Source organism: Balaenoptera borealis (assembly GCF_965194805.1).
Source record: "Balaenoptera borealis genome assembly, chromosome: 8".
Classification (NCBI taxonomy): domain Eukaryota; kingdom Metazoa; phylum Chordata; class Mammalia; order Artiodactyla; family Balaenopteridae; genus Balaenoptera; species Balaenoptera borealis.
The window spans coordinates 87778739-87803715 of record NC_138865.1 but is presented as its reverse complement, the minus strand read 5'-3'; the positions used below and the strand labels follow the sequence as shown (position 1 = coordinate 87803715).

The window sequence follows — 24977 nt, the reverse complement described above, 5'->3', positions numbered from 1 at the left end:
CAAAAAGCCTGCTGGGCTGGAACCAGGCAACTTTCACAAGCACCTGATAAACTCATCCCTTTATATTTACATAGCACTATCACATGCATAGTCTCATTTAATTTCTATAACAACCTTGATTGGAGTCTATATCTCCCAACTATTCCCTCTCCAAACTAGACCAAACTAAATCCAGAAAATAAAACTAAAGTTCAAATTCCAACAAAAATGTAAGCCCAAGATATTCAACCCTAGAGACTGGTTAGCTTTTTGGGGTTTTGTTTGTTTGTTTTTTGTTTTTTTTGGCCACACTGTGTGGCATGCGGGATCTTAGTTCCCCAACCAGGGATTGAACCCATGCCCCTGCAGTGGAAGTGCTGAGTCCTAACCACTAGACTGCCAGGGAATTCCCTGGTTAGCTTTTTGAAAATGTTACTGAGGAGCAAGGAATAGCCTCATCTCTATTGGCTTTTATTTTTAAGGATTAAAATCAAACCAAAAAAAGCTATTTTAGAATCTATATTCAAGATTATGAAATCCAACTTTTGACCTACCTTCTCTTTGTGAGGCTCGTGACATGTGTTTCTCAGAAGATGAATTGGAATCACTATGATGAGAAGGTGAACCAGAAACTCTAGGACCAGATGAACTCGACAAAGTGGTAAGATCTTGAAAATACAAAACGTTCCGACAGTAAAGCTAGCAAAACTCTGGTAGTGTCTCTTAACTTTTTAATCATCTACTTGAACCATATTGTTAAAGTTCATCTGAAACATGGCAAGTACATATCCACCTAAAAGTGGCCTATAAAAAAGACTGAGGTGGGCAAGATAGCTCTTTGGAATGTCCAATCTAAGGCCTAGTCCCTTTCTAAAACCCTTTACATCAATGACTTCCTTAAGTGAAATAAAAATGAAAAACCAAATAAACATAGGAACATCTTAGGTTTCCCATCATTTCTGTAGTGAAATGGAACAAGAAAATTCAGCAAGAATGAAAACTGAGCTGTTCAGCCTGTTGTTTTATGTTAGAATGGCATCCAAACAACAGGTCCATTACCGAGAACATGAACAGATCCTTCTTAAAGCATACCAACAACTTCTTTCATCATTACTGAAATTATGTGAATACTATCTTTGAAATGCAATACAAACTTAACATTGAAATCTGGGAAAATAAAATGAATATCAGATAGGTGAGTCTGATGTCTCACTCCAAATAGCAGTCTCTATTTCACACTTTTCTTGTGGCCGCACATTTCTGTGGGGACTTATTAATCTAATTTCTTTGGATGGTATTAAGTATCAGAATTACCTTTAGAAGACAGAAAACCTTCCTGGTTTTTAAGCAAAACATGCCAACTAGACCTTCTAAATCACTACTTCTCACTAAGCTAAAGTTGATTATTAATGTTTAACCTAAAAAATATCTGAAATGAAAAGGACTGTACTTGCATATTAATGAAATCCCTTGCTTGCAAATAAGTTGGTAAAACTTAAATTTCTACTTTTAGCAGTGAAATTAGGCAACTGCAGTACAATGAGGCCTGCACATTCCCAAAAGAGTCTTCAGAAGTGACCCCGTGCATAGAGAAAGATTCCAACCATTTGAAGTTGATTTTAAACAACAATTTATGAACATTATATTTTCCAAATGCTTAAGTATTTTTTTTCTGAGTTCTTGTTCATAAACACAATACTGTAACTAATGAGTATGTTCCTATATCAGCCCTCTTCTTCCTAAAGGTAGATATAATATAGTCTCTATCATGTAATGTAGTACAAAGTTTTCCTGAGCCCCCATTTCGCTTAAGTCCAATGGAATTGGCAACAGGAAAAGGAACAGGGCTTTAGCAAGAGGATGTTTATAGGTCATGAGATAAGATGGCACCAACTACCTGTGTCTGGACATCTGAAAGTCTAGGATGCAATACAGACTTAAAATTAAAACTCTATATTGACTATAACTTAACAGCTCTGCTGGGTTCCAGAAAAACTTAAAAAAGATTGACAGTACTTTGGGCCATCACTAATTTTTGAGATAATGATGATCTACAAATACTGATGAAGAGTTTCTGGCTAGCAGAGGGCTAAAAAAATTTTTTTTAGAGTTAGAAGTTATTCTTCCTAGATCATTTGTGATACAGAGGCACAAATTAATACTATGTCAGAGATACATGTAGATCATTATACTTCCTTGGGAAAAAAGCTATTACTGAGCTTTCCAAAGAATATCTTTTAACTTTCTTCCCTTCTTTCTGCTATCATTCTCAGAATAGAAACATATACCATCCCCATGTCTGAGATTATTTAGAAAAAACTTTCTTTAATCAAAAAAGGAAAGCTTACCTGAACTTGACGTTGTTCTTCTTGCTCTCAAAATGGGATAGCTGCCTACTTCTAAAGACTTGGTTAAGTCAAGATCATGCAAAATCAAGAGATATCCAGAGGACGTTGAGATCAACATTTTGGAACAATCTGGTGTTAATCTCATTCGCATGAGAAAACGTGTGTGAAAGAATTTCTTATGTGGACACCCATCTTCTGTACACCTACAAAAGAAATCAAACCAACAAAACCTAGGGTTATCATAAATATAAGCGTTCAGTGATAGTCATATTTTTACCCTTCAAACTAGAGTTTACACTTGATGTATATACTCAGACTTATACACATGAAAAATTTTTGCTCACCATTCCTTCTTCCATCTCTAACTTTTTTTTAAAGATTATTATTTCTTTCTGAAGTATATTAAAATTTTGTTGAGATAAATTCTCACTTTTTATTGTTCTGAAAATCTTTATTTCACTCTTTGATTAAGGGTTTAGCTGAGCCTATAACTTTAGGTTGATAGTTACTTCTTTCTGAATATTGAGGATAATATTCCAGTGAGTTCTGGCTTCTATTGTTGCTATTTTTAAGCCTACTATCAGTCAAATTGTTACTTTGGATAATTTTTTTCCCTTTGGTTGATCTTCTCCTTGTTTTGGAGTACTGGAGTTTCACTATGACGTGTAAATTTGGATTTCTTTTCATTTATCTTCATTGGGATTCATTTGACTTTCTAAATCTTAAGATTCATATTATTTATATATTCTGGAAAATTTTCCATCATTATTCCAATATTGCCTCTCACCTATTTTCTCTATTCTTTTGGAGCTCTAGATAGATATTTGAAACATTCCCATTTGACTCTCCTTGTCTAATAACTGCTCTTTCATGTTTTCTATCTCCTCATTTGCATATGTTGCCATCTTGGTAATTTTTCAATATCTTTTTTTTTTAATTAATTAATTATTTATTTATTTATGGCTGTGTTGGATCTTCGTTTCTGTGCGAGGGCTTTCTCTAGTTGTGGCAAGCGGGGGCCACTCTTCATCGCGGTGCGCGGGCCTTTCACTATCGCGGCCTCTCGTTGCGGAGCACAGGCTCCAGACGCGCAGGCTCAGTAATTGTGACTCACGGGCCCAGTTGTTCCGCGGCATGTGGGATCTTCCCAGACCAGGGCACGAACCCGTGTCCCCTGCATTGGCAGGCTGATTCTCAACCACTGCGCCACCAGGGAAGTCCTCAATATCTTTCTTATACCTGTTTTTTAAGCTGTGTCTGCTACTTGTTTTTATAAACTTAAATAGTTCTATTTCCTTACTTTAAGTTCTATTTGGCTCTATTTCAAATCTGTATGATCTTTTGAATAGATTTTTATTCCTTGTCTATGTTTTTTAGTCCCCATTTTATTTCCTTTTTTATTATTTTTAAAACTGTGAACTTTGTCATCCCTACAGAAAAGTACATAAATAAAACATATGTAGAGTTTAAAGAAAAATGAACAGCTGTGATTCATCACCCATGTTAAGAGGTAGAACAATACCAGTACTTTAAAAGTCCCCTCTGTTTCTCTCTTCTGTAGCATCCTTCAGTCAGCATGCAGTGCTTCAAGCATGCAATAACTTTTCCTATCTCTCTGAGGATATTGATAGGTTTTTAAAATTTTAAGTTTTCTTCTCCCTATGTAGTCTCTACTTTTTCCAAGATATCTCCCCATTTGTGTAAGTCTTTTCGTAGAAATTTTTGTCAAATGTCTGATTATGTTTGGCTGTCTGCTCATAATTAAGAGTGGGGAACTAAAAAGCTGACTAGGAACTCTGAGTGCAAGGGTAGGCTTGAGCTTCACTAAATAGGGTGAAGCCATTTTTTGAGGAACTCCTAATGTCAGTACCTTTAGTTCATTAACCGAAAGAACTTGTGAGGATCTCTAAATTCAATATTCAGTGTGCATATGGTCACTCAATCCCCCTGATTTTGGTAAGGTACCCAAGCCTTCAACTGTGTCTGGCATCCTTTAATACAGATATTCTCTATTTTACCTCTTTAGAGAATAAAATTCAAAATTCCTGCTGAAATGCGAGGAGGTAAATAGCCCAGCAGTGTGGATTAAGGGAGGAGATATAAGTTCTTAAATATCTTTCATTTGAATCCTTATTTTAGCTACCCTTTCTGATACAGAGTGCCGAGAGTTGCCAGTTCCTGTGATTTTTGAGGATTTTGTATAAATATTCTTAAGTTCTTAACTTTTTCCCACTGCCAGTTTAGGATTCAGCTTTCTTGTACTTACTAATAAGTAAGTTTAAGTGAGTTGCTGAGTCGGTTGCCACTCATCTTCCTGCCTTCCAGATTTTAAAACTTTATTGTCATTGCTTCCTTTCCTATTTCCCCATCTTATGAGTTTATACCCTTCATTTTAAAATTTGCTTATATTTAATTTTAGAGGAATCTTCTCATCCATAGATTCTACTTAGGTCTTACAATAACTTACATGAAATTTTACAGTTTTCTCCATGATGGTTATACAGATCTTCTGTTGCAATTTATTCCTGTGTACCAACTAAATTTTTTTAAAGAGCATTTATTTATTTATTTATTTAATTTGGCTGCGCCACACGGCATGCGTGATCTTAGTTCCTCCACCGGGGATCGAACCTGTGCCCCCTGCAGTGGAGTCATGGAGTCTTAACCACTGGACCACCAGGGGAGTCCCCAACTAAATTTTTTAATTACTAAAAACTATGTACTTAAAAAAAATTTAAGTTGTTTGTAGTGATGTATAGGAACACTACTGATTTTTACATTTTGATCTTGTATCTAACAATCTTAGTTAATGTTGATTAATTCTGATAATCTGTCAGTAGAATTTCTAGGGTTTTCTATATAGACCAGGTGTCTAAAAACTGTGGCCTATGGGCAAAATCTGGATCACTGCCTGATTTTATATAAAAAGTTTGTTGGAACATAGCCATACCCATTCATGCATTGTCTATGGCTGCTCAGAGACAATATAACAAAGCCTAAAATATTTATTACACAGTCCTTTATAGAAAGTTTGCCAGCCCCTAATACAGACAATCATATCATCTGAGAATGATATTGTTTCATTTTTTCCTTTCCAATCCTTATATATTCCAATCCTTATTTATTTTACTGCACCAACTAGGACCCTGCCTCCCTCCAACCCAAAACAATAGTGAACAGCAGTAGTAATGGCAAGCATGTTCTCCTTCCTGATTTTATAGAGAAAACTTCTAAAGTTTCACCATTTAAAACTGTGCTATAGGTTTTTAGTGCCTACTTTTGATCAGTTTCCTTCTATGTCTAGTCATCAATACAATCCAATTTTAGAACATTTTCATCACTCTAAAAAATCACTCTTGCCCATTAGCAGTCATTCCCTTTCCTACTCCCAGCCACAGATAACCACTAATCTACTTCCTGCCTATTGCTGACATTTCATATAAATAGAATCATACAATAAGTTGTCTTTTGGTTTGGCTTTTTCACTTAACTTTTTTGAGGTTCAGCCATATTGTAGCACATAACAGTACTTTGCTCCTTTTCAGTACCACATAGTATTCTATTGTATAGATATACCACATTTTGTTCATCCTTTTATAGTTGATAAGTATTTAGATTGGTTCTATTTTTTTGCTATTATGAGTAACACTATTATAAGCATTCTTTGTGTGGACATATATATTCATTTCTCTTGGGTAGATATCTAGAAGTGGAATTGCTGGGTCATATGGCAACTCTATGTTTAACATTTTAAGAAGCTGCCAAACTGTTTTCTAAAATGGCTGTACCATTTTATATTCCTACCAGCAATATATGAAGTTCCAGTTTCTCCATATTCTTGCCAATATTTGTTGCTGTCTTTTTTGTTAAAGCCATCTTATTAGATGTGAAGTGGTATCTCATTTTGGTTTTAATTTGCATTTCCCTTAAGACTAATGATGTCAAACATCTTTTCAGGTGCTTATTAATCATTTGTGTATCACCCTTGGTGAAATGTCTATGTCAATATCTCACCCATTTTTAAATTGGGTTATTTGAATACATATAAGTGAGTTAGAAGAATTCTTTATTCTGGACACAAATCCTTTAGCAGATGTGATTTACAAATATCATATCCCATCCTGTAGTTTTTCTTTTCACTTTCATTTGTTGAACAGACTATCCTTTCCTGAACTACTGAATTACTTTAGTACCTTTATTGAAAATCAGCTGATCATAAATATAAGGGTTGATTTCTGGACTCAATTCTGTTCCCTTAATTTACATTAGACGTCTATCCTATGCCAGTACCACACTGTCTTGATTACTATGGCTTTGTAGAAATTTCTGAAATCAGGAAGTGTGAGTCTTCCAATTTGTCCAAAAAAAAGGCAGCTGGAATTTTGATAGGGATTGCCTTGAATCCATAGATTAATTTGGAGAGAATTGCCATCTTAATGATATTGAGTCTTCCAATCCATGAGCATGGAATGGTCTCTCCATTCGTTTATATCTTCTTACATTTCTTACAGCAACGTTTTCGTTTTCAGCATACAAATCTTGTACTTCTTTTGTTAAATTCATTCCTATGTATTTTATTCTTTTTTAATGCTATTAGTGGAATTTTTTTCTTCATTTTTGGACTGTTCATTGCTTATGAATAGAAATACAATTGATTTTTATATATTAATCTAGTATATCTTACGACCTTGCTGAACTTATTAGTTCTAGTAGTTTTGTGAATTCAAGACTTTTGATATATAAAATCATATCTTCTACATATGAAGATAGTTTTACTTCTTTCTTTACAATCTAGATGCCTGTTATTTTTCTTGTCTGTACTTCCAGTGCAGTTGTACTTCCAATATAATGTTGTATAAAAGTGGTGAGAGCAGACATCCTTGCCTTGTTCCCAGTCTTAGGGGGGATGTATTTAGTCTTTCAACATTAAATATGATTTTAGCTGTAGGTTTTTCATAGCTGTCCTTTATCAGGTTGAGGAAGTTCCCTATTATTACTAGTTTTATCACAAATGGGTGTTGGATTTTGTCAAGTGCTTTTTCTGACTTTATTGAGATGATCATATATATGGGCTTTGACCTTTATTAATGTCATGTATTATATTGATTTTTAGATGTTAAACCAACCCTATCTATATTCCTGGAATAAATTCCACTTGGTTGTGACATATAATCCTTTATATATGTTGCTAGGTTTGATTTGCTAATATTTTGTTGAGGACTTTTATCAAATTTTTGGGAGAGGGATATTGGTCTGTAGTTTTCTATTCTTAATGATGTTTGTCTGGTTTGGTATCAGAGTAATACTAGCCTCATAAAATGAGTTGGGAAGTGCTCTCCCCTCCTCTATTTACTGTAAAAGTTTGTGAAGGATTAATATTATTTATTCTGTAAATGTTTGGTAAAATTCACCAGTGAAGCCTTTTGGACCGGGGCTTTTCATTGTGGGAAGATTTTAAAATTCAATTTTAAACCAATTCAATTTCTTTACTTGCTATGTAGGTCAGTAGATCTATAGATTTTCTATTTGCTCTTGAGTCAGTTTAAGTAATTTGTGATTCTGTAGGTATTTGTTTATGTAAATTGTCTGATTTGTTGCCATAGAGTTGTTCATTGTATTCCTTTGTAATCCTTTTATTTTTTTATAAGGTTGGTAATGATGTCCCTTCTTTTTTTAATTATGAACAAATGTTGAATTTTATTCTTAAGTTGAAACAATCATATGGATTTTTCTATTTAACCTGGTGTGATGAATTATACTAATAGAATTTCTATTGATAAGTCTTTTCATTTCTAGAATAAACCCAACTTGGTCATGATTTTTTTTTTTTTTTAAACATCTTTATTGAAGTATAATTGCTTTACAATGGTGTGTTAGTTTCTGCTTTATAACAAAGTGAATCAGTTATACATATACATATGTTCCCATATCTCTTCCCTCTTGCATCTCCCTCCCTCCCACCCTCCCTATCCCACCCCTCTAGGTGGTCACAAAGCACCGAGCTGATCTCCCTGTGCTATGCGGCTGCTTCCCACTAGCTATCTATTTTACATTTGGTAGTGTATATATGTCCATGTGGTCATGATATTTTGATTAATATCTTACAGGATCCAATTTCCCTTTTATAGAATATTCACATCTACATTCATAGTACAGACTGACCTTTCATTTTGAGTTTGTATATCAAGGTCATACCTGAGGTAAGAATTCTATTTTTCTGGAATCTGAACAGTTTAATAAGATTGGAATGTTCTGTTTCTTGTAATATTTGGTAGAAGTCACCTGTAAAATTGACAGGCTGCTGTTTTATTAGTAGATAGGTTTTTTTTTTTTTTAATATTTATTTATTTATTTGGTGGCACCGGGTCTTCGTTGCTGTGTACGGGATCTTCATTGCAGCATGCGGGCTCTTTCTTTTTTTTAAAAAATCTTTTATTATTATTATTAATTTATTTAGGCTGTGCTGGGTCTTAGTTGCAGCATGCGGACTTCTTAGTTGCCACACATATGTGGGATCTAGTTCCCCATCCAGGGGTTGAACCCAAGCCCCCTGCATGGGAGCGTGGACCACCAGGGAAGTCCCAGTAGATAGGTTTTAATTGATTTTTTTCATTTCTCTAATAGCTAAGGCAGAAGTGACATTCGAAATATTTAAATAACCAGCCCTGCATGAAAACTAACTAGAGCTGATGCAGGTGGCAGTGCTGGAACTGGATCCTGCGATTAGTCTGCTATGTAAGGGGGGCTTCCGCTACTAGATCATAGGGAGAGATCTTGAGGAAAGTATCTCTAGAAGAGGTGCCACGGTACCCAGAAGGTGCCAGGATATGACACGTGGGGATGATTCATGACAGTGACTATTTATCAATTAGTATGGAAGAAGTTCAATCTTTTAACAACCTTTTCAGCTGAACCAGTGCATAACGGTTAAATATCAGTCCTGGTAATAAGTCTATTTCAGGTTTTCTATTTCTTCCTCGATCAGCTTTGCATAGGTGTATTTTTTTGTGTAAACTATTTCATCAAAGTTTTCAAGTATATTGGCAAAAGCTGATCTTATTATCTTACTCTATAGTTTTTATTGTCTTCTTTCTCATTGCTAAGATTGTGTCCTCTCTTTTTTTCTTAATGTATCTTATCAGAGAAGAGCAGGCTTTTAAAAAATCTTTACTGTATTTCATTTTCTATTTCATTAATTTCTGCTTTTTTAAAAAAAGATATCATTTCCATACATCTACTTTCATCAGGTTTACCCTTTTTTATCTTTTTCAGACTTTTTGAGTAAGATGTTTAGTTCATTAATTTTTAGTCTATCTATCTGTCTCCTGATTTCACTATGATTTTTTTCTTTGAACCATGAATTATTTAGGAAGTAAGTTTATAAGTCTCCAAACCTGGGAATTTTTATTTACCTGTTGTTCATTAAACTGTACTGGGATCAGGGAAAATGGTTTGTGTGGTAACAATTCTTTGATATTGGTTGAGACTTACTTCGTAGTCCAGAACACGCTCAATTTTTGTACATGTTCAAACTTTGCTTTAGAGGATGTATTCACTATTTGGGAGCAGAATTCTACATATGCCTACTAAATCAAGCTTATTAATAATATTAAAATCTTCTATAGACTTACTAGTTTTTTGGTCTATTTTATCTATTAGTAAATGAGAGAATGATGTTAATATTTTCCACTGAGATGGAGATTCTCACTTTTTTCTTGTCTGTCCGTTTTTGCTTTTTATGGTTTGAGGCTATGTTATTAGGTACACACAAGATAAGAATTTTTATGTTCTAGTGAAATAAAGCTTCTAATATAGTACCTTTTTAAAAATCACTAATAATGCTGTATGCCTTAAACTCTATTTTGTCTGCTATTAATGTAGATATAACTATTTTTCTTTGATTTGTATTTATCTTTTATTTTTTCCCATCATTTTACTTTCAAACTTTCTGTGTTTGTATGTTTTAGGTATACTCCTTATGAAGAACACAGAGTTTGTTTCTGTTTTTTAATCCATCTAGTACTATCTAATAACTGACTACATTAGTCCATATATACTTATTGTAATTGTTGATATTCGATTATCTACCTATCATATTTTTGTGCTTCCTAATTTACCTGTCTTTTTAAAAAAATGATTTCCCCCCCCTCTTCTCTGCCTCTATTGGATTGATTGTATTTTTTAGCTTTTATCCTTCTACTAATTTGGAAGTTATTTATATTCCTATTCAAATTTTATTTCTAAACTAAAAAATAATTAGTCCTAAATTTAAACAGGTATGCTTGTCTTAGTTTAAAGATACTCAGTAGCTCTATGCTTTGCTCAAACAATATGAATAACTAGAAATCTTTAAGAATATCCCCCTAGTTTTACATATGAGCTCTAAAAAGAATATTTCAGAAACATTCCTGGTATATTACTGTACTGTCATGTTACCAAAGCTAGCAACAGGAATATTTATTATAATTATTTCCCAAACTTCAACTCTTTCAATTCTCTATAAGGAGATATTCTACTGAAGTGTTTCACAACACAGGCATTAGTGACATTTTAGATGGGATGACTGGTCCCCTGTGCAAACTGTCCCATGCACTGCAGAATGTTTAGAAACTCTGATCCCTGCTGACTAAATGCCAGTAGAAATCCTCCTCTCTTCTCCTGTAGTGACAACTAAAACTGTACCACACATTATTTCCAAACATTCCCCTAAGGATCAGTACCACTCCAACTGAGAAACCACTCTTTTAATGCATGAAAACAAAGTGCAAAAATTACAAAATAGATTTAGAATTGAAGGACCAAAGAGTGAAAAACATTTCAGTTCCACAAAGGAAATAATAACAAAAATATTTTTCCTTAAATTCCTTAAATTCATGAAACTCATCTTATAAACCAGTTTTCATCATTAACTATATTACTTGGTCTCCTTTCCACATAATTTTCTCCAAGTTTTTTAGTCACAATATATGACTAAGTGCAAGGAATAAAAGATGGAATCACTTTCTGATTGTTTTTTCCCAAAGCCAGTTTCTTTCTCCTAAAGAGATATGAGAGCTAAGACAGAACACTGAATTTGTTTACCATCTTAAAAACATTTTTTTGTTGTTCATAATCCTAACATGATCTCCTATTCACAAACCTGTTGGTGTCCCAAATAATGACATTTCCATCAAATCCTGACGTTACTAAGAGTCTTGTATTAGTATCATATTCGATGTTCTTCACCCAGCTAGTGTGACCATGTAAAGTGCATACTTTGCTGTTCAGTTTTCTCAGATCCCATAGTGCTATTGTAGTGTCATCAGAGCAGGTAGCAAACAGCCGGTTATCAAGAAATCTACAAAGCAGAACAGAAAAACTAGTTCATTTAATCTCTTATTAAAGAAAAACTGAGAAGCAGTCTCTGTATTAGGAATCAAGAAAACAAATCAAAAAAGGACTACAAACTCACTGTATAAACCCAGTGATTCTAATATATAATAAATAGTAAGTATAATTCACATAACCACAGAGAAGGATACTATGATTTAGTGAGGGCCATGTTGCAATTTTATCTGTTTTACATTATTGATTTTTATTCAAAACTAGAAGTAGGGGTAGGTGTTTAGAGAACAGTGCTAGAGAAAACGAATTTTAGAATCTGTATAGGAAACACAAATGGTGAGAGACAATTTAATAGGAGACAGGAGATTTTGAATACTTAATTGCAAGTGAAACATGTTAAGCATAAAGTGTTCAAAATTATGAGAAATATTTACTTATACAACTCAACATCAAAAAATACTTTTGGCCAACCGCATCATTGTGATTAAAAAAAAAATACAACCCATCTTTTAATTTTTAATTTTTCCAAAGAGAAAATGCAGATGGCCAAAAGGCACATGAAAAGATTAAAAAACCACAATGAGGTATCACCTCACACCTGTCAGAATGGCTATCATCAAAAAGAACACAAATATCAAATGTTGGTGGGTATGGGGAGAAAAAGGAACCCTCATACACTGCTGGTGGGAATGTAAATGGGTACAGGCACTGTGGAAAACAGTATAGAGGTTTCTCAAAAACTAAAAATAGAACTACAGCAATTCCACTCCTGGGTATATATCTGAAAAAAACAAAAACACTAATTCAAAAAGATACATGCACTCCAATGTTTATAGCAGCATTATTTACATTGCCATGGTATGAAATCAACCTATGTGTCCATCAACAGATGAATGGATAAAGATGTGTTATATATATACAATCGAATACTACTCAGCCATAAAAAGGAATGAAACTTTGCCATTTGCAGCAACATGGATGGACTTAGAGGGCATTATGCTAAGTGAAATAAGTCAGACAGAGAAAGACAAATACTATATGATACCACTTATATGTAGAATCTAAAAAATACAACAAACTAGTGAATAAAACAAAAAAGAAGGCAGACACAGATATAGAGAATAAATAAGTGGTTACCAGTGGGGAGAGGGAAGCAGGGAGGGGCAGGAGAGGGGTAGGAGGGAGGGAAAAAAATGGGGTTATTATGGGATTATATGAAATCATCTGTGTGAAACTTTTGAAAATTGTAAAGCACTACAGAACTTTAAAAAATCTTTCAGTAAAAAAAGAAAACATACCATCATTTTTTATCTATTAATTCAAAAGCATTCCCCAAATAATCTCACTTAGCAACATTTTATTAGGACCAGTCAAGATTACAAAATAGGTAATTAACAGTTTTCCAAGGCAATAGAAATAAAAGCAAAAATACATAAATGGGACCTAATCAAACTTATAAGCTTTTGCACAGCAAAGGAAACCATAAACCAAATGAAAAGACAACCTATGGACTGGGAGAAAATGCTTGCAAACGATGTGACCTCCAAGGGCTTAATTTCCAATATATACAAACAGCTTGTACAACTCAATAACTAAAAAACAAACAACCCAATCAAAAAATGGGCAGAAGACCTAAATAGGCATTTCTCCAAAGACATACAGATGGCTGGTAGGCACATGAAAAGATGTTCAACACTGCTAATTATTAGAGAAATGCAAATCAAAACTACGATGAGGTATCACCTTACAAAATGGCCATCATTAAAAAGTGTACAGGGCTTCCCTGGTGGCGCAGTGGTTGAGAATCTGCCTGCCAATGCAGGGGACACGGGTTCGAGCCCTGGTCTGGGAAGATCCCACGTGCCGCGGAGCGACTGGGCCCGTGAGCCACAATTACTGAGCCTGCGCGTCTGGACCCTGTGCTCCGCAACAAGAGAGGCCGCGATGGTGAGAGGCCCGCGCACAGCGATGAGGAGTGGTCCCCACTTGCCACAACTAGAGAAAGCCCTCGCACAGAAACGAAGACCCAACACAGCTAAAAATAATAAATAAATAAATAAATAAATAAATAAATAAATAAATAAAAAGTGTACAAATAACTAATGCTGGAGAGGGTGTGGGGAAAAGGGAACCCTCCTACACTGTTGGTGGGAATGTAAATTGGTATATCCACTATGGAAAACAGTATGGAGGTTCCTTAAAAAACTAAAAATAGAATTGCCATATGATCCAGCAATCCCACTCCTGGGAATATATCAGGAAACTCTAATTCAAAAAAAGACATGTACCCCAATGTTCATTGCAGCACTATCACAATAGCCAAGACATGGAAGCAACCTAAACGTCCATGGACAGATGAACAGGTAAAGAAGACGTGATATATATGTACAGAGGAATACTACTCAGCCATAAAAAAGAATGAAATAATGCCATTTGCAATAACATGGATGCACCTAGAGATTATCATACTAAGTCAAATAAGACAGAGAAAGACAAATATGATGATATCACTTATATGTGGAATCTAAAAGATGATACAAATGAACTTATTTACAAAACAGAAACAGACTCACAGCCCTAGAAAACAAACTTATGGTTACAAAAGGGGAAAGGGGGGTGGATAAACTAGGAGTCTGGGATTAGCAGATACAAACTACCATATAGAAAATAGATAAACAACAAGGTCCCACTGTATAGCATAGGGAACTATATTCAATATGTTGTAATAAACCATAATGGAGAGAATATGAAAAAATATATATATATAACTGAATCACTTTGCTGTATATCAGAAAATACAACATTGTAAATCAACTATACTTCTATAAAAACAAAAACAAAACAGACAATTAAAATACTCTATAATTCAGATTTTTAATTATTTTACACTAATTTCTCAATCCTCAGTGAGAATACATTTTATACAAACACTTAAAAAATAATAACCTACCTATCACATTTTAATTTCTGCTTAATTCAACATTAGGATGCTTTCTCTAACATATTCTTTTATATATAACTACCCAATCTCTCACAGAAGAAGTGAATTCTGGAGTTTCTTCTAAGATATATATATGTATATATATATAATTATTTTGAATTATTATTATTTAGAATTATATATAATTATTTTGTCTCAGAAATCAATCTCAATATCCACAACACCATAATGGCCTTCCTGAAACTAACACGATTTTAAAATCCCAGGCTTTTGTACAGGCTGTTTCTGCTACCTGAAACCACATCCTCCCTACCTCTTGACCTGGATAACACTTGCTTTCTTTTTAATAGCCAGCTATCATCCCTTCCAGGAAGGCTTCTCTCTCTATCCAGCCTGGGCCAGATTTACTGATCTTCTATTTCCCAAAGCACTCTACAGTTCTATGGTAATACTTAATGTTACAGTGTAAGGAATAAATTTACAAGGCTATAAACTCCTTGAAGGCAGGGGAAACCTGTCTGCATAATTCATGATTAGATCTGCAGTACCCAACACACACAGTCCCACTCACAAATATTTATTAAATGAATGAATAAGATAGAAGTTCACTGCCTAGTGGAGAAGACATTATAAATACATAGTTATACAAAATAAATGTGTGGGGAGTAAGCAAAGAAAAGAGGATGGTTTCATGGTGGTGTCATTTGAACTGACTTTAAAAAAATGAGCAGGAACCCTAAGTGGCCAAGGGGTAAGCAAAGGTACAAAGGTGTGTACGGGGATGGTGTACTCTGAGAGGCAACAGCAGTTAGAAGTGCTGTGTGTGGAAAAGTAGAGACAAGTAGAGAATATATCATGGTATTATTCTATAGTGATTCCCAATAACTATTTCTTAATTATAAATACATGCCCATTGAAAATATTTTTTTAAATGGAAAAAAATCCACCACCAAAAATAACCACTGTAATTGATATTTAGCCTAATTCATGTATTTCAAGCCTAATATTATTTCATAACTATTTTGCCATGTCATTAAAGATTTATTGACAAAATAATTCTTAATGGTTGAATAGCATTCACCGTATGAGTGAACCATAATCTTTTCTCTTTTTTAAACTAATTTGCAATTTTTGGATGTTTAGATTGCTGCCAATTTATTACTATTCAAAACACTATGATGAATATGCTAACAGCCAAATATTAATCACATTCCTAGTTATTTTTCTAAATACATTTCCAGAAAAATGTATTGTTAAGTAAAAAGGGATTTTTTTAAAAGGTAAGGCTTTTGCTACATATAGACAAATTGTCCTCAAAAGAACATACCAATATCTAGTTCTACCAGCGGTTACGAGTGTCCGCTTCTCCAAACTCTTCCCACACAGGTATTTTTTTAATAGGAAAAAAATATCATCTTGTTTTAAGTTGAAACTTATTTTTAGTAAAGTTGAACTTTTTTCATATTAATTGGAAGATTATATTTCTTTGGGGAATTGCTATTCATGTTCCTTGCTGATTTTCCTCTTGCAATATTATTTTTATTGAGTTACAAAATCTGTTTATAATATGACTAATATTCTTCAGTTTTTCAAATACAGTATGTTGAATATGTTTTCCATATATTTCTATCTTTAAATGTGGTTCACATTGAAATTTAATTATTATATTGTCAAATCCATTTTTTCCCCTTATAGTTTTACCTTTACTGATGAGGCTTTTAAAAGTAAAAATATTTCAATGACTTCCACACTTGACAGGAATTAGACGATTTAAAAAATATAAAATAACAAAGGCTACTGGAAAGTCAAGTCAAATTTTTAAAATAAATTGATCATCATCATAGAAGCATCTTTATATATTTGAAAAATTTAGGGAAAAAAAACACTAAGCTATTTTATTTCGTACAGAAAATAATGCACATATGGATTCAAAATCCCAGTGGGATTATATTGCTGTAGGCCGCAGTGGTCCACCCTGAAGGGTTTTAAGCAAGAAAGTGACATGATTGGTTAAGACTTTCAGAAGGATCTCTGAGCTGGCTAGGTTCCAAAACTATATTCATAAAAAATAAAATAAAGTGAGGGATTGGTTTAAAAATTTTTGTCAGTAAGGCCACTGAAAAAAATTACTATTGTTGTATGGATATTTTAATATCAGTAATTCATAAAATATAATCATGGAACAAAAGTTAATAATTTTTAATTGAATAAGTTTACTTTAATGAAAAATTCAATACTTAGACTTTAGTTTTCTCATTTTTGCCTCAAAGTATTACCTGTTAAAAATTTTGGTACTGGAGAATCATTGGTAAAGAGAGTAGATAAATTATAGAAAATTAAGAATGTAGACTAGGAGACCAGTTAAAGCACCCTCAACAATTCTTATCCCAAAGTAAGCAGACACAGAAAGTGTAAAGTGGTAGGTAAGTCTTGGAGGTCTGGCCCAATCCTCTCAAATTAAAACTTAGTCTACCTAATAAGTTAATAATTATAAAGTATTTTTAACTACATGGTCTCTAATAAACAAGAGACACTCCTTCACACACACTGAAATCTCTGAGTTTCTGAATTACAGAACTTTTCCATATGTCTCCATTAAACTCCAATATATGACTATAACAGCTCTGGATAAATTGAGGTCTTCATTATCAGAGGATGATTGGTAAAGGATAACAGCAATTGAAATTGAATTTTCTTAAAACAGGTACCAACATTTCATTGTACAAGGGAAAGAAAGTGTTGTATATTAAAAAAAAAAAAACTAAAAATCATCAAAAAAGGCCTTTTTAAATTTATTTAACTATATGCAAATTCTTAGAACAAGAATAAATTAAATGTTTGGGTTTTTTGCATAATCTTTCCAATGAAATTATGAAGCACAATATGACATCCTTACTTCATATCTGAATTTTGTACTATAATAAAAAGAGGGCCATTTCTGTATAACATTCAAGGTCTTTATCAATTTTCCCAAAGGCCTTTCCTTAGTCCTGTGGGATATTCACATAATTCTTTGAAGTTTCTATCATGTCATCATTTCTGTCATTCTCTTTTCTCTAATTGATAACTAGTCTAACTCTGTCAGATCCTCATTTGCCAATGATTTTCACCAGTTCTCTAACATCACTCTCAAGGCCCTGCAAAATTTTACATCCTTTGCAAGATCAGAAATTTCATGTTCCCCATGATAAGCACTGCTCCTACATTATATTGTTTGAAATGTAACAATCAGGAAAAGACCAACAAAGACAGTGGGAGGGAAAAGCAGATCCTGGAATATTTAAATGGGTACTAATTTTTTAACTGCCATATCACTAAGTAAATATTCTTAGGATAACCTCAGTTCCCCCTCTAACCTCATAACTGGGGGACCTTGATTATTAAATGGACTCTTAAATCTTCATACAGAGTCCTCATGAATGAGAAGTAGGGCTGTGTATTGGGCTTAAGAATTTAAATTACATATTTTTTCCCTTACTTTCATATGAAGCAACAGAAAATACTCTCCACAACTATCAATATTTTTATTTTACAATATAAGCAAACCTCAAAACTAAGAAATGAACTAGAAGACATTACTAAGTATGTGGAAAATGACTATCTAGAACCAAACCAGGAAATGCATACCCATATCTCTGAAAAGTACAGTGAGGTGGTCTAATGGAACTGAGTATGAATTCCAGCTCTACCACTTCCTATAAAAAGACCCCGGGGAAATCTCTTTATCTGAGTTGCAGTTTCTTCATTCCTTAAAATGGGTACAATATCTGTCTCACATCGGGATACTGTGAGGATTAAACAATATAATGTATCAAATGTGCTTCACAAAAGGTTTGGCACATGGTAAGCACTCAAAAAATTAATAAGTAATACACAATTAAGCTCATGCTAGAGGACCCTTCAGATCTTACTCAAAACATTTAAGTGATATGTACTTCTAAATAGCTTCAAAATCCGTTTTTCTAACAAACAGATAAGAAGCAAATTCAAATTTGTAGGTGTGGGGTACTAGGGCAGGCACATTGATAGCAGCAAATGAGAAATGACATTGAAAAAGAACACAAATTCTAATAGCAAATTAGAGGTCATTTTGAGTAGGGGCAAACAACTTGACATGTCTTTTTGAGATAAGAAATTTTTTAATTGTAAAATATTAGAAACATAAAGAAAATTATGAAGAATATAACAAACATCTGTGATACCCACCACCCAGCTTTATCACATATTAACATTTGGTTATATTTCAGATTTTTTTTGAACATTACAAACACAATTGAAGACCCCTGTATATCCCTCCCCAATCCCACTCCCCTCCCTCCCTCTCCAGGGGGAACCACTATCCAAAATTTGTTGTTTGTCACTCCCCTTGCAAGTTTTTAATACTATGAATTCATAAGTATGTATCCATAAGTAATTTACAGTTTTGTTTTGCATTCAACTTATTCTGTAAATATTTAATGAGCACCCACTCTGTGGCACAGTTCTAGGTGCTAGGGATAGAGCAGAGAACAAACAAACAAATACATGCCTTCATCAAGTTTATGTTCATTTATTTTTAAACTTTATATAAGTGGTATCACACTGTACAGCTCATTCTACAATTTGCTTTTCTGGCTCGACCTTGAATTTCTGATATATCTCAGATGCTGATGCTTCTAGTTCATTTATTTTAACTGATGTATAGTATTCCATCGTATGAGTATACAATTCATTTATCTTCCTCTTTATGGAGATTTGTTTTCAACTTCTATTACTAATGATGCTGTAATGAACCTTCTTTAGACATTTCCTTGTTCACATGTGCTTTAATTTATTTTAAACAATCGATCTTCAATTTTACCAGATATTGCTAAATTGCTCAAAATAATTTTACCAATTTATATTCCATCAATAATGTCTAAGAGTTTCTATTTCTCAGCATCTTTGTCAATATTTGATATTTCTTCATTGTTATTTTTATTTGCATTTCCATGATAACTAGTAAGCTTGAAAATCTTTCCATATTTATTGCTCATTTTAGGCATACTGGAGTAAATAAAATATATTATTAAAAATTAATTTCATGTCTTTTTTTAATGTTACTAGACAATTTTTAATTTAAAATTATAATTGTATTGGATAGTGCTAATCTAGAGTTTTCGTTTTAACTTTGTTTTAAATGCACCCTCCCCCACAAAAATCCTAAATTATTATCTTTCTGCTATTAATAATTAATAACATTTACAATTTCACTGAATCAAAATTCTTTATTCTGGAATAACAATTTACCTGGATATGAAATGGTATTAAACATTACTTTGTCTTAGTATTTAAGATATTACTCCTTTTTCTCCTAGCATCAACTGTTGTTGATAAGAAACCAGTCAGTTTAATTATCGTACCTCTGTAGGTAATCTGGCCTCTAACTTTGGTGGCTTTTAAGATTTCCTCTTTATCTGATATTCCAGAATTTCACCACAACCTGTCTAGATGTAGCTTTATCTTTGTTTAACCCACTTGATTCTAGAGTTTACTTTTTTTTTTAATTAATTAATTAATTTATTTAAAAATTTTTTTGGCTGTGTTGGGTCTTTGTTTCTGTGTGAGGGCTTTCTCTAGTTGTGGCAAGCGGGGGCCACTCTTCATCGCTGTGCGCGGGCCTCTCACTATTGCGGCCTCTCTTGTTGCGGAGCACAGGCTCCAGACGCGCAGGCTCAGTAGTTGTGGCTCACGGGCCCAGTTGCTCCGCGGCATGTGGGATCATCCCAGACCAGGGCTTGAACCCGTGTCCCCTGCATTGGCAGGCAGATTCTCAACCACTGCGCCACTAGGGAAGCCCTAGAGTTTACTTTTGATTCAAGGATTCAGGTCCTTCTTCAATATTGAAAATTCTCAGCCTTTGTGTCTTCAAAATTTAGTTCTCCTCCAATCTCTGCAACTTCTTTCTTCTGTAACTGAGATATTATACATCTCAATCAATCTCTGGGTGAATTTTTTAGTAATATTTTCTAACCCATTAATTCTCTCATCAGTGATGTAAAGGGTAATATTTATCCCGTTTATTAAGTTTTTTGATATACCAACTATATTTTTAATTTACAAAAGTTCTAGTTGGTTTTTTTCCACATTAACCTATTTTTTTTTCATAATTTTGAGCTCTCTATTAATGGGAAGTGTCCCTTAACTTATTTCTTTGAGCATCCTAAAAATGCTTTAAAGTTTCTTCCAATCAATGGAATACTATGCAGCCGTTAAAAAAATCATCCCATGGGTACACATATGGAATGATCTTAAATATGTCATTAAGTGAAAAAGCCAATGTATATAATAGTATGTGCAGAATGCTACCACTTATATAAAAGTTTATGTATATGTGTGTACATATGCTTGTACATGCATGAACTATCTCAGAAAGGATAGCAAGAAACATAATAGTGGTTGCCTCTGGGGAGGGGAACTGGGTGGCTAGGGGACAGAGGTGGGAGACAGACTTACTTTTCACTGTTTACCCTTTTGTACCTTTGAATTTTGTACCACGTGCATGTATTACCTAGTCGAAAAAAAATAAATAATTCATTTTTTAAAATAAAGGCTTTGTTGGACTACTCCAAAAAATTAATTTCATCCAGAGAAAATGCCTGTTCTAGTTGCTGGTTTTGTTATGATATTAATATTAGATATCTTCATGAGTTTGGGAATTTTGGTTATAGGCTTATTTTGAGCAAGAAAGATTTAAAAATTTTTTCTCTCTCTTTCTTCCTATTTAATGGTTTTATAGTTGCCCCCACTTGGATTTCTGGAACCAAATCCACTACTAGGCCTCATAATGACATTAAGGCCTCCAGTTTCATGATAATATTGCAGCTATCACATATATACCTTCAATCACTGACTCAACAATGGCTTCATTCAATTCCTGGTCATGAAGCTGTATTTTTATCATCTGAAACCTACAGTCCCAGGTAACTAATAGCTTTTTCCTTTTTTCAGCCTCATTCCAACTAAACCCCTGGCTTCATATAGTAATTCTGGCTCTGGTTCCTGCCTCACATGAAACAATTTTAGCATTTTTGATTCCTGACAGGAGCTAAACTACTATATGTCAGTGCCTGACTGAAAACCCAGTGGGCTTATGGTTTCAACCCTGTAACAGCTTTGTGTCTGTGTTCCAGTCTGGCCATATGGACACAAAGACATTTATGTTGTTTCAGAGCCTGGCTGTATCTTTTGTGCTATTTAATCTATTGTTCTGTATGTTTGGAGCTAGAGGTTACATCAAAATTCAATATGTCACCTTGACTGGAAGTAATTTCCTCATTTTTTTTGAACATTAAAAGTAATCATTATGAAACTCATATAATCTCATTATATAAAGTTTAGAAAATAGAAAATTACTCATAATCCATTCATTCTAACACATCCACTGTAAGCATTTAAAAATATTTCCTTCTAATCTTTTTCTTCTGCATCATGTCATATTTATATAATTTTTATGATTTTAACCTGTACTATCGCAAGCATTTGTCCATGCTGATATGTAGTCTCTGTAACCATCATTTTAATGACTGCATATTAGTCCACCAAGCTATTCAACTGTTATTTACTTCCCACATTATTGAGAATTTAAGGAGCTTCCAACAATGCTATAAAGAAGTTTTTCTGTTCATATGTGTTTTTTTCCCTCAATAGTATGAATTTGGGGGCTGGTAGTGAGAGAGGCTAAGCAATGGGACTGCCCAAAAGCATTACAGGACTATTATAATACATGGCTGAGATTCATAATGATGACCCTAATACACAAGGAGAAAAGGTGAGATCATATGGAAGTGAAAATGTATTTCAGAAAGATTCCAATCCAAAATGGTTAACAGTAAGTTTTGTAATTAAAGGGATAAGTTTCACAATTCCAAATGTATATCACTTAGTACTGCTGGACAAGGCATTATAAATTTTCATTAACTTCCAAAACAGAATATTTTGGGTCACATTAATAAAGTTCACTTTTTCACTACAATACTAACCTTATATTATTTACACAGTCTTCATGAGCTTCAGAAAGTGTTTTTATGTGCTTTGAAGATATAGGATCAAAAAGCAGAACTTCAGTCTGTTCGCAAGCAACTGTCAGCACTGACCTGGAAGCAAATGACACATTTCTCTTATTGAGTTTTTTAGCATTCTCTGGTTATTGATATTCAACTATTTATAACTACACAAGTTATAGATGAATAACTTCTTTTTGTCCACATTAGTAGCAGATATTTAAAAGACTGACACTATTCACTGTTGAAAGTAGTAGTAGGAAATGGTACTCTCATACATTATGGTGAAGTGTAAACTGGTGCGGCTTGTGTGGAGAGTACCAGTATCTATCAAAATTTTAAACATGCATACCTTTTGACTCAGCAATTTTTTTCTGGGAATTCGATCTAGAGAAATAATCATTTCTAAATACAAAGAAGCACATTTAAAGATATGCTTCATTGTAGGGAGAAATTGAAAGTAACCTAAATGTACATAAAAGAAGGAATGGTTGATTATATAAGCCATAGTATATAATACTTTACAATATAGCACAACATTTAAAAAGAAAGGGATAACTTTATGTGGATATGAAGAACTCTAAAACATATTTTTAAATGAGAAAAGCTGGTTGCAGAAAAACATGCATAAATGAGGCAACTTAGGAAAAAAATCATATACAACAAAATTAGGTATTTCTTCATCAGCATCTATAAAAATGCACTGAAAAGGTCTAGCATATACCCTACTAAACCAGTTTGATATAGTCAAACTTAACCTTTTCCTTTATGGATTTTTAGTATTATCTCTTGTTTCAGCCCTTTCCTATTACAAAGTTGTATTTTTATAAACCTTTTATAAACCCCATTTTGATTTCTGAAAATCTATTGTCACTTATTTTGCCTTAGTTTTCTGTAGGCGTTGATCTTTCAGATTCAGACCTAGCAAATGAAATCCTGAGTCTTTGAAAGTTCAGGTCTTCTCAATTTATAGTTCCAATAACAAATGGTATTTTTACACTTTAAGATGAAAGTGCATAAGATGGAATTTTAAATGGCCAATTTTTTCTATTCAGAACAAACTTTTTAGATAAAGTGGGGAGGGAAAAAAATCTACTAAGTTGAAATCTTTTCCATATGTAGTAATCATGAAATTATCCTTTAAAGGGTGTCTGCATAAACCCTTTTGTGAGGTATCTGGATTTCAAAAATTTACTAGTATGTGAAGGATTTTTGTAGGATTTTTGTGCTAGTTGACCATCATGAGTAAAAGTATTCAAATTAATATATGTAATTTTAGAAGATGTATAAATAATCATTTCTTTTTGTTGGTCAGAAGAGTCATGAAATGAAATTTTCTCCTTTTTGTGCATAAAAGTAATGAATCAATGATTCTGGGAGAGTCTTAATCTTAAACATTGTACATAACAGACCTATTAAAAAAAAGAGAGAGACCTATAAAACTGATAGTCTTTTTTTTTTAAATTTATTTATTTTATTTTATTTATTTTTGGCTGTGTTGGGTCTTTGCTGCTGTGCGCAGGCCTTCTCTAGTTGCGGTGAGCGGGGGCTACTCTTCGTTGCGTTGCGCAGGCTTCTCATTGCGGTGGCTTCTCTTGTTGCAGAGCACGGGCTCTAGGCACGCGGGCTTCAGTAGCTGTGGCTTGCGAGCTCAGTAGTTGTGGCTCGCAGGCTCTAGAGCACAGACTCAGTAGTTGTGGCACACGGGCTTAGCTGCTCCATGGCACGTGGGATCTTCCTGGACCAGGGCTTGAACTCGTGTCCCCTGCATTGGCAGGCATATTCCTAACCACTCTGCCACCAGGGAAGCCCCATTTTTTTGGTTTTAATACCAAAAAATCTATTACAATAGATTACAATCTATTTTTGTACATGGCATGATTTGTAAGTTTTTAAAATGGATGTCATTTGTCCAAACATCAAAGCCTATACTTTTCTAAATGCCACCTTTATCATATACACGTTTTTTTGGGGGGACTCTATATTCTAGTCTATGCAATACCAACACACTATTTTAATTTCTAAAAGGTTTGACAAGTGGCAAAGCAAGCCTCTCATTGCCCTAATAAACATTGTTGGGGGGTGCTAATGTCATACTTTCTCTTTCAAATGAATTTTAGATATAGCATTATCAGGTACTACTAAAAAATCTTGTTGGTATTTTTATTGGGATGCAGTAACTTTACAAATTAATTTGGTAGAATTTATATCATACAGTATTGAATCATCCCATCAGTAATATGCATAGTTTCCCACATATTCAAGATTTTCTTAGCAAGAGTATTGTAACAATCCTTGGACCTTTGAACATCCTTATACATTTAGAATTGACTTAGGAAGTTATGTGTACACACACACACACAC

General features: G+C 33.7%; 1 protein-coding gene and 1 long non-coding RNA gene across 4 annotated transcripts in view; both read right to left on the bottom strand.

Annotated features, from left to right (window-relative positions):
• LOC309634297 overlaps positions 1-24977 on the bottom strand; it is a 139710-nt gene that overhangs the window by 94663 nt on the left and 20070 nt on the right. The window lies entirely within an intron of this gene.
• The window catches only part of DCAF10 (DDB1 and CUL4 associated factor 10), a 56248-nt gene that overhangs the window by 18690 nt on the left and 12581 nt on the right, over positions 1-24977 (bottom strand). For 2 of the 3 annotated variants that reach the window (XM_082403995.1, XM_082403994.1), the window contains exons 2-5: positions 22593-22706; positions 11467-11664; positions 2328-2530; positions 534-647 (exon numbers count right to left, since the gene is read on the bottom strand). In XM_082403995.1, the coding sequence (XP_082260121.1) occupies positions 534-647; positions 2328-2530; positions 11467-11664; positions 22593-22706 (629 nt within the window). The remainder of the gene's footprint in view (positions 1-533; positions 648-2327; positions 2531-11466; positions 11665-22592; positions 22707-24977) is intronic. The other variant, XM_082403996.1, reaches the window with a different exon arrangement.